Source organism: Erithacus rubecula (genome assembly GCF_903797595.1).
Source record: "Erithacus rubecula genome assembly, contig: scaffold_509_arrow_ctg1, whole genome shotgun sequence".
Taxonomy (NCBI): domain Eukaryota; kingdom Metazoa; phylum Chordata; class Aves; order Passeriformes; family Muscicapidae; genus Erithacus; species Erithacus rubecula.
The window spans coordinates 59,172-72,732 of record NW_027635830.1 but is presented as its reverse complement, the minus strand read 5'-3'; the positions used below and the strand labels follow the sequence as shown (position 1 = coordinate 72,732).

Genomic DNA, 13,561 nt, shown 5'->3' with positions numbered 1-13,561 from the left:
CGGCGCCGGGCGCGCGGCTCCTCCTCGTCGTCCTCCTCCTCCTCCTCCTCCTCGTCCTCGTCGTCGCCGTGCCGCGGCTCCTCGGGGATGGAGTAGTGGCCGGTGTCGTCCATGCTGTCGCTGTCCTTGTCGCTGTCGCTGTTGCTGGCGCGGCCCCGCGCGGCTCCGGCGTCGTCGCCCGTCAGGCTCAGGCTCAGGTCGGACGCCTCCACCTCGATGCCCGAGGATGTCTCGCGGCCCTCCTCGGCTGACATGTCCTCAGGGCTGCTGGACAGGCTGCCTGGGGACAGGAGGGATCACAGTGTCACCATGGGGACATGGCAGTGTCACTCTGCTGGACAGGCTGCTTGGGGACAAGGACATGGCACAGTCACCATGGGGACATGGCAGTGTCAGCAGTGTCACCTCCTCGGCTGACATGTCCTCAGGGCTGCTGGACAGGCTGCCTGGGGACAGGGACAGCAAGGGTCACCATGGGGACACCACAGTGTCACCCTGATGGACAGGCTGCCTGGGGACAGGAGGGATCACAGTGTCACCATGGGGACATGGCAGTGTCACCCTGCTGGACAGGCTGCCTGGGGACAAAGGCATGGCAGTGTCACCACGGGGACATCACAGTGTCACTACTGTCACCAGTGTCACCCTACTGGACAGGCTGCCTGGGGACAGGAGGGATCACAGTGTCACCAGTGTCACCCTGCTGGACAAGCTGCCTGAGGACAGGGACATGGCAGTGTCATCAGTGTCACCAGTGTCACCCTGCTGGACAGGCTGCCTGGGGACAGGAGGGATCACAGTGTCACCAGTGTCACCCTGCTGGACAGGCTGCCTGGGGACAAAGGCATGGCAGTGTCACCACGGGGACATCACAGTGTCACTACTGTCACCAGTGTCACCCTGCTGGACAGGCAGCCTGGGGACAGGAGGGATCACAGTGTCACCAATGTCACCCTGCTGGACAGGCAGCCTGGGGACAGGGCTGTGGCAGTGTCATCCTGGGGACATTTGTCCCCCAGCTGTCCCCTCACCGTTGACAATGTCCGTCCTTCCGTCCATGCTGCCGCCTCTGTCCGACATCGCCGCTTCCCACGGGAATCCCTGTGGGGACACAGGGACATGAGGACATGGGGACACAGGGACACAGAGCCAGAGTGGCCCTGCCACAGCCACCACAGAACGTCCCCATGTCCCCAACCCAACACCATGGGCATTCCCAAAATCTCAGTTTTCCAGGGAAAACCAGCTGGGAATGCTCCAGCCCCTGCTCAGCATCCCAGGAAAAGCTGATCCTGAGGGATCTGTGATTCCAAAGATCCATTTTTAAACACATTCCCACACAAAATTCCCTCTGGAATCTCTCCAAGCTGTCCCACAGCTTCCCAAAAAAACCCCAATCCCACGGGAACAGGCAGGAGCTGAGCCCTGGAACTCCATGGAACAGCACGGGAATCCCACACAATTCCAAAGGGAATTTCTGGGAATTATTTCTCCCCCCTTCAAACCCCACAATTTTTTGCTTCCATCCCGAGGTGAGGGACTAAGAACAAAATTCCCAAAGGTCAGGAATCCATCCTGGATGCAGAGGGGGTGGGAAACTCTCTGGGAATGAAAGCAAAATCCTGGGATTCCACAGCTGCCTGGGAGCACATCTGGACAGGCTCAGCGTCCCCAGCCTGACGCTGCAGCTCCCAAAAATATCCCAGGGCATTCCAGAGCCTCTGGAACCAGGATCTGCCTCCCTGCTGCTCCTCCAAACTGGGAGAAACCGGGAGAGAATTCCCAGGGGATGGTTCTGTTCACCCCTCACAGCACAAACTGCTCAGGGGATTGCTTCCAGCTACACCCAGATTTTGGGTGCTGCCAAAAATGCAACATTCTGGCACCTCAAATCCTTTGGGATGGAGTCCCCAAATCCCTTGGGATGGAATCTCAAATCATCAGGAACAGAACCCCAAATCCCTCTGGGATGGAGCCCTCAAATCCCTTGGGTTGGATCCCCCAAATCCTCTGGGATGGAGCCCTCAAATCCCTTAGGATGGAACCTCAAATCATCAGGAACAGAACCCCAAATCCCTCTGGGATGGAGCCCCCAAATTCCTTAGAATTGAATCTCAAATCATCAGGAATAGAACCCCAAATCCCTCTGGGATGGAACCCTCAGATCCCTTAGGATGGAACCTCAAATCATCAGGAACAGAACCCCAAATCCCTCTGGGATGGAGCCCTCAAATCCCTTGGGTTGGATCCCCCAAATCCTCTGGGATGGAGCCCTCAAATCCCTTAGGATGGAACCTCAAATCATCAGGAACAGAACCCCAAATCCCTCTGGGATGGAACCCTCAGATCCCTTAGGATGGAACCTCAAATCATCAGGAACAGAACCCCAAATCCCCAGGGATGGATCCCCCAAATCTTTAGAATGGAATCTCAAATCATCAGGATCAGAACCCCAAATCCCTCTGGGATGGATCCCCCAAATCTTTAGGAACAGAATGCCAAATCCTCAAGAATGGAGGTCCCATATCCCTCTGGGATGGATCCCCAAATCCTCAGGGATTGAACCCATAAATCCCTTGGAATGGAACCCAAAATCCTCAGCAATGGATCCACCAAATCCTCAGGGATGGAGCCCCCAAATCCTCAGGGATGGAGCCCCCAAATCCTCAGGGATGGATCCCCCAAATCCTCAGGGATGGAGCCCCCAAATCCTCAGGGATGGAGCCCCCAAATCCTTTGGGATGGATCCCCCAAATCCTCAGGGATGGATTCCCCAAATCCTCAGGGATGGATTCCCCAAATCCTCAGGGATGGGATCCCCAAATCCTCAGGGATGGAGCCCCAAATCCTCAGGGATGGAGCCCCAAATCCTCAGGGATGGAGCCCCCAAATCCTCAGGGATGGAGCCCCCAAATCCTCAGGGATGGAGCCCCCAAATCCTCAGGGATGGATCCCCCAAATCCTCAGGGATGGAGCCCCAAATCCTCAGGGATGGATCCCCCAAATCCTCAGGGATGGAGCCCCCAAATCCTGTGGGATGGATCCCCCAAATCCTCAGGGATGGATCCCCCAAATCCTTTGGGATGGATCCCCAAATCCTCAGGGATGGATCCCCCAAATCCTCAGGGATGGAGCCCCCAAATCCTGTGGGATGGATCCCCCAAATCCTCAGGGATGGAGCCCCCAAATCCCTTGGGTTGGAGCCCCAAATCCCTTGGGTTGGAGCCCCAGGTGCCTCAGGAGCAATCCCAGGAGTTCCCAAAACTGAGGGAATCCTGGACAAACCCCAAAAATGCCCCAAATCCCCCCAAATCCAGCGGGATCTGAGCACACTCACCTGTGCCAGGTGCCGGGGACAGCAGGGCTGCAGCTGGGGGGGAGCGCGGGGTCAAAGCCCAGGGACCCCAAATTTGGGGACCCCCCGACCCCTGGGGACCCCCCAAACCCCTGGAGAACCATCCCAGATTTTTGGGAAACCCCCAATCCCTGGGAAATCCCCCTCCTCCCCTCATTTTTGGGAAGTCCTTCCAGGGAATCCCCAAGAATTCCCTTCAATCCCTGGAAAATCCCAAATTTTTGGGGAGTTTCCCAATCCTTGAGAAATCCTCACAAATTCCTGGGAACCCCCTGATCCTTGGGAATTCCCGATTTTTGGGGACCCCCCCCTCCCCCAATCCCTGGAGACCCCAAATTTTGGGGCACCCCCTTCCACAAATCCTGCAAAAATTTTCTCCATCCCTAAACTTTTGGGGATTCCCAATTTTTGGGAGACCCTCGATCCCTGGGAATTCCCAATCCCTGGGGACTCCCCAAAATCTCAGGGATACTCCCCAAAAATTCTGGAGCTCCTTCACAAACCCCCCCCCCCAATCTAAGGGGGGGGCCCCCAAAAAATCTTCCAGGATCCCTCCACCAAAAGCTTGGGAATCACCCCAAAAATCCAAAAATATCAGGGACCCCCCCCAAAAAAAATTCAGTATCCCACTAAAGGACCCCCCAAAATCCCCTCAAAATTCCCAAGGACCCCACTAAAAATCTCAAGGATCTCCTCCAGGAACCCCCCAAAATCTCAGGGACCCCCTAAAATCCTCAAGGAACCCCAAAACTCCCCTAAAAATCTCCAAGGACCCCCCTAAATTCCCCTCAAAAATCCCCGAGCAACCCCCAAAAAAGCTCAAGAACCCCCTAACCTCCCCCAAAAAAGCCTCAAGGGCCCCCTGAGGATCCCCCAAAACCTCTAAAGACCCCCCAAAATGCTCAAGGACCCCCCAAACTCCCCCAGAACCGCCCCCCAAACACTCGGGGACCCCCCAAAACCTCCCCCCTCCCCCCCCCCCCGCCGGGCCAGGCCCGAGCCCGCGGGGGCCGCGTCCGGAGCGGGGGCAGCGGAGGCCGCGCACCGACCCGAGTGTCCCGAGCGTCCCGGAGAGTCGCGGCGGCTCCCGGGCGGTGCCGGGGGTGCGGCCGGGCTCAGTCTCGGCCGCCGCGGGTGCCCCCGGCCGCTCCAGCGTCGGCCCCGGCACCGGGCCCCGCCGCCGCCATCTTTAACGCGCCGCCCCCGCCGCCTCGCTCCACGGCACCGGCCGACGCTTTTGCGACACCGCGGGCGCCGCTTTACGGCAGCGCGGCTGCGGCGGAGGAGCCCCCCCCACCCGCGGCGTTGTCATGGGAACGGCGCCCCCCCCACCCGTGTTATTGTAGGGTCACCCCTGTTTGGGGTCACTGTAGGGTCACCCCGTGTTATTGCGGGGTCACCCCTGTTTAGGGTCACTTTAGGGTCACCCTCGTTTAAGGTCAGCCCTGTTTGGGGTCACTGTGTCGTCCCCCCCCAGTGTTATTATAGGGTCACCTCTGTTTGGGGTCACTGTGTCCCCCCCCCCCCGCGTTATTATAGGGTCACCTCTGTTTGGGGTCACTGTGTCCCCCCCCCGCGTTATTATAGGGTCACCTCTGTTTGGGGTCACTGTAGGGTCACCCCAGTGTTATTATAGGGTCACCTCTGTTTAGGGTCACTGTAGGGTCACCCCAGTGTTATTATAGGGTCACCTCTGTTTGGGGTCACTGTGTCCCCCCCCCCGCGTTATTATAGGGTCACCTCTCAGTGTTATTATAGGGTCACCTCTGTTTGGGGTCACTGTAGGGTCACCCCAGTGTTATTGTGGGGTCGCTTTGTACCCTCCTGTGGTGTTGAATGGTCACCCTTGTGTAGGGTCACTTTAGGGTCACACTTGTTTAGGGTCACTCCTGTTTGGGGTCACTGTGTCCCCCCAGTGGTATTATAGGGTCACCCCTGTTTAGGGTCACTTTAGGGTCACCCCAGTGTTGTTATGGGGTCTCTTTGTGTCCCCTTTGTTGTAGGGTCACCCCTGTTTGGGGTCACTGTAGGGTCACCCCAGTGTTGTTATGGGGTCTCTCTGTGTCCCCTTTGTTGTAGGGTCACCCCTGTTTGGGGTCACTTCATGTTCTTCCCCCTCCCAGTGTTGTAGGGTGGCCCTGTGACCCTCAATGTTATTGTGGGGTCACTTTGTGTCCCCTGTGTTGTTGTAGTGTCACCTTTGTGTGGGGTCACTCTGTCCGTGTTGTAGGGCTGCTCTGTGTGTTGGGTCACCCCTATTTAGGGTCACTTCATGTCCCCACCCAGTGTCCCTATAGGGTCCCCAGTGTCCCCACAGTGCCACCCCACCCCTGCAGGGCCCCGTCCCCATTCCCAGGCAGAGCCACTCCCGTCACCAACTCTTTATTGGGGACACGGGGGGGGGCGAGGGGGGGACACCACCCCAAATGGGGGGATCCCTGCACCCCCCACCCCCCAAAAAACCCCAACATTTGAGGTGGGGGAAGGTCCCAACCCCCCCATGGCTCCTCTTCATCCTCATTTGGGGTCGGGGGGGGGCGCAGGGACCCCAAATCTGCCCTACATGAGGCGGCACTGCTCCCCAGTGACCCCCCCCGGCAGCTCCAGGTTGAGTCCAGGGGGCTGCGGGGGCACAGCAGGGTCACCCCAAATCCATGGGGGCACCCCAAATCCATGGGGCACCCCAAATCCATGGGGTCACCCCAGATCTACAAGATCATCCTAAATCTTATGAGGTCATCCCCAAATCTCTGGGATCACCCCGAATCTCTGGGATCACCCCCAATCTCTGAGATCCCCCCAATTCTAAGGGATCACCCCAATTCTATGGGATCACCCCAAATCTACAGGATCATTTCAATTCTTATGGGATCACCCCAAATATATGAGGTCACCCCAAATAATCTGAAATCATCCCACGTCTATGGGATTATCCCAATTCTTACAGGATCACCCAATCCTATGAGTTCCCCCCAAATCTTTTGGGATTATCCCAATTCTTATAGGATCACCCCAAATCTACAAGGTCACCCCCAAACATTTTGGCTGACCCCAAACCCTTTTTTAGGGTGTCCCCAAACACTCACCGTGTCCCCTGCCAGCTCCTTGGGGGGGTGGCCCAGGTCCTGCAGCTGCGAGGGGACAGGAGGAGGGGACACAGGGACAGGAGGAGGGGACACAGGGACAGGGAGGGGACACAGGGACAGGGAGGGGTCAGGGCGGGGCCGGGCGGTTTTGGGGTCACCCCGGCCCCCCCGTACCTGCTGCATCAGGTCCAGCAGCGTCTCGAAGCGCTCGCGGCGCTGCCCCTCGGGCTCCTCCGGCCGCTCCCGCTCCAGCTCCGCGCAGATCCGCAGCATCAGCGCCTGCTGCGCCCGGAACCGCTCCCGCTGCTCCGCGGACAGCGAGCCCTCGTGCTGCCGGAGCCACTCCGGGTACTGGGATAGCGAGGGACAGCGAGGGGACAGTCAGGGGACAGTCAGGGGACAGCAGGGAATCCCCAGATCCCGCCCCCGCTGCGCCCGGAACCGCTCCCGCTGCTCCGGGGACAGCGAGCCCTCATGCTGCCGGAGCCACTCCGGGTACTGGGATAGCGAGGGGACAGCGAGGGGACAGTCAGGGGACAGCAGGGAACCCCAAATTTCCCCCCCCGCTGCGCCCGGAACCGCTCCCGCTGCTCCGCGGACAGCGAGTCCTCGTGCTGCCGGAGCCACTCTGGGTACTGGGGACACCAGGGGACAGTCAGGGGACAGCAGGGACACCGTGGAACCACTGCAGGACCCACTCATGGGACTCCCAAATCCCGGAGAAAAAGGGGAAATGTCCCAGTACAGCCCTGGGGGTGACAGGGACAGACACTGGCGGCAGCAGGGACCTGAAGGGCAGAGCCAGGGAACAGAAGGGACCCCCCAATACACCCCAAAAGGGACAGAGACACCCTGGGGGTGACAGGGACAGACTCTGGGGACAGGAGAGCACCTCAGGTTTTTGGAGATCTTCTGTCCATTTCAGGGATGACCCCCGCAAAGGTTTTGGGGATCCCCCAGGTTTTTTGGGATGCCCTCCCCATTTTTTGGGGTCCCCATTTTTCTCTGTGAGGGAAGGGCAGAGCACACGGACAGCAGGGACTGCACAACGCCCCTGTGACCCCTACACATTTCCCATGCTCCAAGTGACCCCCCCCAGGTTTCTGGAGACCCCTCCAGGGTTTTTTGGGGTGCCCTGCTCATTTTTTGGGGTCCCACCTTCTCGGTGATCTCCTTGAGGGAGGGGTAGAGCACGTCCTTGGACAGCAGGGACTCCATGATGCTGCGCATGACGGGCAGGACGCCGTCGCCGCCGCCCTCCTCCAGCCCCAGCCCCTCCAGCGCCTTCGCCAGCTCCTCCTCCGAGCCCGGGGAGTTCTGGGGGACCCCCGGGACCCCCGTGAGCCCCCCGGGCTGCCAGAGAGCCCCCCAGGATCCCGGGGAGGGCTGGGGATACCTGCAGGTCATTGGCGTTCTTGGCCAGCCCGCTGAGGGTCTCCTTGAGGCAGGAGGTGAATTCCTGCTGCGAGGCGGCGTCGCTGCCTGTGGGGAATGGGGATAATGGGAATACTGGGAATAATGGGGGGCCATGCTGGGCTCCCCACTGCACCCCACAACACCCAGAGGTGTCCTCCAAGTGGGGATCCCCAAATTCCAGAGATATGGAAGGTGTTGGGGTGGTGACAACACGGGGTGACAACGGGGACTGGGAATGGGATCAGGAAGAGAGACTGGGATCAGGAACAGGGACTGAGACTGGGAACAGGGACTGGGAATGGGATCAGGAACTGGGAATGGGATCAGCAACAGGGACTGGGAATGGGATCAGGAACAAAGACTGGGAACAGAAACAGGGATCAGGAACAGGGACTGGGAATGGGATCTGGAACAGAGACTGAGAACAGGAACAGGGATCAGGAACAGGGACTGGGAATGGGATCAGGAACTGGGAATGGGATCAGGAACAGAGACTGGGAACAGGAACAGGGATCAGGAACAGGGACTGAGACTGGGAACAGGGACTGGGAATGGGATCAGGAACTGGGAATGGGATCAGGAACAGAGACTGAGAACAGGAACAGGGATCAGGAACAGGGACTGAGACTGGGAATGGGACTGGGAATGGGATCAGGAACTGGGAATGGGATCAGCAACAGGGACTGGGAATGGGATCAGGAACAGACACTGGGAACAGGAACAGGGATCAGGAACAGGGACTGAGACTGGGAACAGGGACTGGGAATGGGATCAGGAACTGGGAATGGGATCAGGAACAGAGACTGGGAACAGGAACAGGGATCAGGAACAGGGACTGAGACTGGGAACAGGGACTGGGAATGGGATCAGGAACTGGGACTGAGAACAGGAACAGGGATCAGGAACAGGGACTGGGAATGGGATCAGGAACTGGGAATGGGATCAGGAACAAAGACTGGGAACAGAAACAGGGATCAGGAACAGGGACTGGGAATGGGATCTGGAACAGAGACTGAGAACAGGAACAGGGATCAGGAACAGGGACTGAGACTGGGAACAGGGACTGGGAATGGGATCAGGAACTGGGAATGGGATCAGGAACAGACACTGGGAATGGGATCAGGAACAGAAACTGGGAACAGGAACATGGACTGAGAACAGGGACTGGGAATGGGGACAGAAACTGGGAACATGATCAGGGATCAGGATCAGGGAGTGGGACTGGGATTGGGAACTGGGAACAGGATCAGGGATTGGGAAGAGGAACAGAGGCTGGGAACAGGGACAGGGACTGAAATTGGGAACACAGACTTGAACTGGGAACTGGGATTGGGAACAGGGAGAGGGACTGGGAACAGGGAGAGGGACTGGGATTGGGAACTGGGATTGGGAACAAGGACTGGGAGCAGGGACTGGAATTGGGAACAGAGACTGGGATTGGGAACAGAGACTGGGAACAGGGACTGGGATTGGGAACTGGGATTGGGAACAAGGACTGGGAGCAGGGACTGGAATTGGGAACAGAGACTGGGATTGGGAACAGAGACTGGGAACAGGGACTGGGATTGGGAACAGGGACAGGGACTGGGATTGGGAACTGAGATTGGGAACAAGGACTGGGAGCAGGAACTGGAATTGAGAACAGGGACAGGGACTGGCAACAGGGACTGGAATAGGGAACAGAGACTGGGATCAGGAACAGGGACTGGGATCAGGAACCGGGATTGGGAACTGGGACAGGGACTGGGAACAAGGACAGGGACTGGGAACAGTGACCAGGAACAACCAGGAGGTGCCAGGTCTGTTGCAGGGTGGCTCTCCCCACATCCCCACCCACCGACTTTCCCAGCAGCCTCGGAGAGCTTCTGGAACTGCTCCACGAGCTGGGGCTCCTGGCGGGCCAGCTCCTGCATGGCCTCCTGGAACTCTGCCGCCGCCTGCGCCGCCAGCTCGCCCTCGAAGAGCTCCTGGAAGAACCTCTCCTGCGAGGAGAAGAGCGAGCCCTGCGCTGGGGTCAGCCCGCAGCCCCCGGCACGGGCGGGGCGGGGCGGGGAAGGGCGGGGCAGGGCGGGGCAGGGCGGGGCGGGGCAGAGCGGGAAAGGGCGGGGCGGAGCGGGGCAGGGCAGGGCGGGGCAGGGCGGGGCGGAGCGGGGCAGGGAAGGGCGGGGCGGGGCAGGGCAGGCAGGGCAGGCAGGGCGGGGCGGAGCGGGGCAGGGCGGGGCGGAGCGGGGCAGGGAAGGGCGGGGCGGGGCAGGGCAGGCAGGGCGGGGCGGGGCAGGGCAGGGCGGGGCAGGGCAGGGCGGAGCGGGGAAGGGCGGAGCGGGGCGGGGCGGGGCAGGGCGGGGCAGGGCGGGGCGGGGCGGGGCGGGCCCCACCTGGGCAGAGTCGGCGGCCGAGGGAGGGCGGGGGGACGGCGGGGACGAGGAGCTGGGAGGGGGCGCGGGGCGGCTGCGCTCGAAATCGTCCAGGGCACCTGGAGGGGGGAAAAAAGGGTCAGGGCACCCCAAAAAGGGGGTGGGAAAGGGGGTGATGCACCTCGCAGGTGATGGGTGCTGAGTGACTGGAATGGGTGCGGTGAGAATTGTAAGACAAAAAATTGTAACACAAAATTGTAACATAAAAATCTAACACAAAAATGTGGCCTGGAAACTGTGTAACCCAAAATTGTACCCCAAAATTGTACCCCAAAAATGTACCCCAAAAATGTAGCATGGAAACTGTGTAACCCATAAATGTACCCCAAAAATGTACCCTGGAAACTGTGTAACCCAAAACTGTACCCCAAAAATGTAACCCAAAAATGTACCCCAAAAATGTATCCTGGAAACTGTGTAACCCAAAATTGTACCCCAAAATTGTACCCCAAAAATGTATCCTGGAAACTGTGTAACCCAAAATTGTACCCCAAAAATGTACCCCAAAAACATACCCCGAAAACTGTGTAACCCAAAAATGTACCCCAGTAACTGCACCCCAAAACGGTACACTAAAACTGCACCCCAAAACTGTATCCCAAAATTGTACCCCAGAAACTGTGTAACCCAAAAATGCATCCCAAAAGTGTATCCCAAAACTGCACCACAAAACTGTACCACAAAACTGTACCACAAAACTGCAGCCCAATAATTGCACCCCAGTAATTCCCACAATGGCACCCCAGTAACTTTCCCCCAAAACCACATCCCAAAACGGCACCCCAATAGCTCCCACCCCTAACTGACCCCAAAAGGGCACCCCAAAACCCTCATCCCCTTGTAGCCAATAGCCCCCAGACCCTCTGTGCACCACTGACCCCCCAGTTCCCCCACACCAATGACCCCTCCAGCCCCTCCCGACCCCCCTCACCCCAATAACCCCTGACCCCCCTCACCCCAATAACCCCCAGAACCCCCTGTATCCCAAAATCTCCCCCAGCCCCTCCTGACTCCCCCCACCCCAATAACCCCCAGAACCCCCCGTACCCCAAAAACTCCCCCAGCCCCTCCTGACTCCCCCCACCCCAATAACCTCCAGAACCCCCTGTACCCCAATAACCTCCAGAACCCCCTGTATCCCAATAACCTCCAGAACCCCCCGTACCCCAAAAACTCCCCAAGCCCCTCATGACCCCCCCAAATCCCAATAACCCCCTCAGCCCCTCATGACCCCCCCAAACCCCAATGACCCCCGACCTCCATCGCACCCCATGACCCTCACCGCTCCCAATGCCGCGCAGCCCCCCCAAATCCCAATGAACCCCCGGGCCCCTCCGCGCCCCCTTCACGCCAGGACCCCCCGTGCCCCCCGGGCCGCCCCTCACTCTCCAGCAGCTCCTCCAGCTCCGGGTCGGGCCCCGGGCCCGGGCCCGGCTCCGCCGCCATCTTGGCCCCTCCGCCCTGCGCCGCCAGGGGGCGCTGCCGCGGGACACGCCCCTTCCCGCCCCCGGGACACGCCCCCCGGAAAACCCGGAACGGAGCGGGAGCGGGAACGGGATCGGGAACGGGATCAGGAGCGGGAGCGGGAACGGGAACGGGAACGGGAACGGGAACGGGAGCGGGAACGGGAACGGGAGCGGGAACGGGAACGGGAGAGGGATCGGGATCGGGAGCGGGAGCGGGAACGGGAACGGGAACGGGAACGGGATTGGGAGCGGGATCGGCATCGGCATCGGCATCGGCATCGGGAGCGGGAACGGGATCGGGAGCGGGATCGGCATCGGGATCGGGATCGGGAGCGGGAGCGGGAGCGGGATCGGGATCGGGATCGGGATCGGGAACGGGAGCGGGGAATGGGAACAGGGACCGGGACCGGGACCGGGAAGGGGAACGGGAGCGGGAGCGGGAGCGGGAGCGGGAGCGGGAACGGGAACAGGAACAGGAACGGGGAATGGAAACCGGGAACGGGAACAGAAACGGGAACGGGGAATGGGAACCGGGACCGGGAAGGGGAACGGGAACAGGAACAGGAGCCGGGACCGGGAACGGGAATGGGAATGGGAATGGGAATGGGAATGGGAATGGGAATGGGAAGGGGAATGGGAGCGGGATCGGGAACGGGAACGGGAACGGGAACGGGAAAAGGAACGGGAACGGGAGCGGCAGCGGTAGCGGCAGCAGAATGGGGAACTGGAACGGGGAATGGGAACAGCAACCGGGACCGGGAACAGGAACCGGAACCGGGAAGGGGAATGGGAATGGGAACGGGAACGGGAACGGGAACGGGAACGGGAACGGGAACGGGAACGGGAACGGGAGCTGGAGCGAGAACGTGGAATGGGAACAGGGACCGGGACCGGGAAGGGAAATGGGAGCGGGAGCGGGAACGGGAATAGGAGCGGGAGAGGAAGCGGGAGAGGGAGCAGGGTCGGGATTGGGAACGGGAACGGGAACGGGAGAGGGAGCGGGAACGGGAACGGGAATGGGAGCACGGTCGGGACCGGGAATGGGAATAGGATCGGGAGCGGGCAGAACGGAGGCGGTTTTTAGGAATTTATTGAGTTTATTGTTCACCAAAAGGGAAAGCGGGAAGGGAAAAAAACCCGAAAATTCCATCCCCGTGTCCGTCCCGTGTCCCCCCGTGTCCCCAGCACCCCCCGGCAGCTCCCGGTGGCCACTTGGGGTCACTCCGAGCTGGTCCCCACGCGGGTTTTACCAAATCCGTGAGGGACACAGGGGTGGTGGCCACGGGGAGGGGACAGGGACAGGTCCCGGTGGCCACGGGACGAGGGGACACACGCGTGTGGGTGTCCCCAGTGTCCCCAGTGCCACCCCCAGTGCCCCAGCACGTTCTCGTCGATGTCACCGCTGTCCCCTGAGGGACATTTGGTGACCGGGCAGCTCCCTGGGGTGGCATTTGGGGACCCGGTACCACCCGGTGCTATCCCCGATGTCACCCAGTGCCACCCGGTGCCACCCAGTGTCACCCCAGTGTCACAGCAGCTTCTCACCGATGTCACCGCTGTCCTCGGGTGGCATTTGGGGCTCCAGTGTCACCCCAGTGCCACCCCCCGTGTCCCAACACGTTCTCATGGATGTCACCGCTGTCCCCTGGGTAGCATTTGGGGACATGGCAGCTCCCTGGGGGTGGCATTTGGGGATCCAGTGCCACCCGGTGTCATCTCAGTGTCACAGCACGTTCTCGTAGTCACCGCTGTCCCCTGGGTGCCACCTCGGTCCTGGCAGCTCTGCGTAGGTCACCTGGGGGGCCTCAGGGGGGGCACTTGGGG

The 13,561-nt window shown here is 60.2% G+C and overlaps 2 protein-coding genes across 2 annotated transcripts; both read right to left on the bottom strand.

The window, feature by feature from the left end:
• Window positions 1–6: 6 nt before the first annotated feature.
• On the bottom strand, window positions 7–4,591 carry DCAF8 (DDB1 and CUL4 associated factor 8; the record flags this gene model as incomplete). Its single annotated transcript, XM_079332766.1, has 4 exons — window positions 4,401–4,591; window positions 3,338–3,370; window positions 1,032–1,101; window positions 7–280 (listed from the first exon to the last, which is right to left on the bottom strand). Coding segments are annotated over exons 3-4 (323 nt in total), but the record flags the coding sequence as incomplete, so codon positions are not given.
• A 1,130-nt stretch (window positions 4,592–5,721) lies between these two features.
• On the bottom strand, window positions 5,722–11,786 carry PEX19 (peroxisomal biogenesis factor 19). The gene is made up of 8 exons (XM_079332762.1): window positions 11,657–11,786; window positions 10,233–10,330; window positions 9,695–9,860; window positions 7,838–7,923; window positions 7,600–7,758; window positions 6,616–6,792; window positions 6,442–6,486; window positions 5,722–5,977 (listed from the first exon to the last, which is right to left on the bottom strand). The coding sequence occupies exons 1-8, from the start codon at window positions 11,715–11,717 to the stop codon at window positions 5,915–5,917; spliced, it is 855 nt and encodes a 284-aa protein (XP_079188888.1). The 5' UTR covers window positions 11,718–11,786; the 3' UTR covers window positions 5,722–5,914.
• Window positions 11,787–13,561: the final 1,775 nt, after the last annotated feature.

Bases quoted from the DNA above. Each gene is read 5' to 3' on its own strand.
- PEX19 (XM_079332762.1), bottom strand. From the start codon at position 11,717: ATGGCGGCGGAGCCGGGCCCGGGCCCGGGGCCCGACCCGGAGCTGGAG. The intron at 9,861-10,232 runs GTGGGGCCCGCC...ACCCCAGCGCAG, and splicing joins CGGCCGCCGACTCTGCCCAG to GGCTCGCTCTTCTCCTCGCA. The intron at 7,924-9,694 runs GTGGGTGGGGAT...CATTCCCCACAG, and splicing joins CGAGGCTGCTGGGAAAGTCG to GCAGCGACGCCGCCTCGCAG.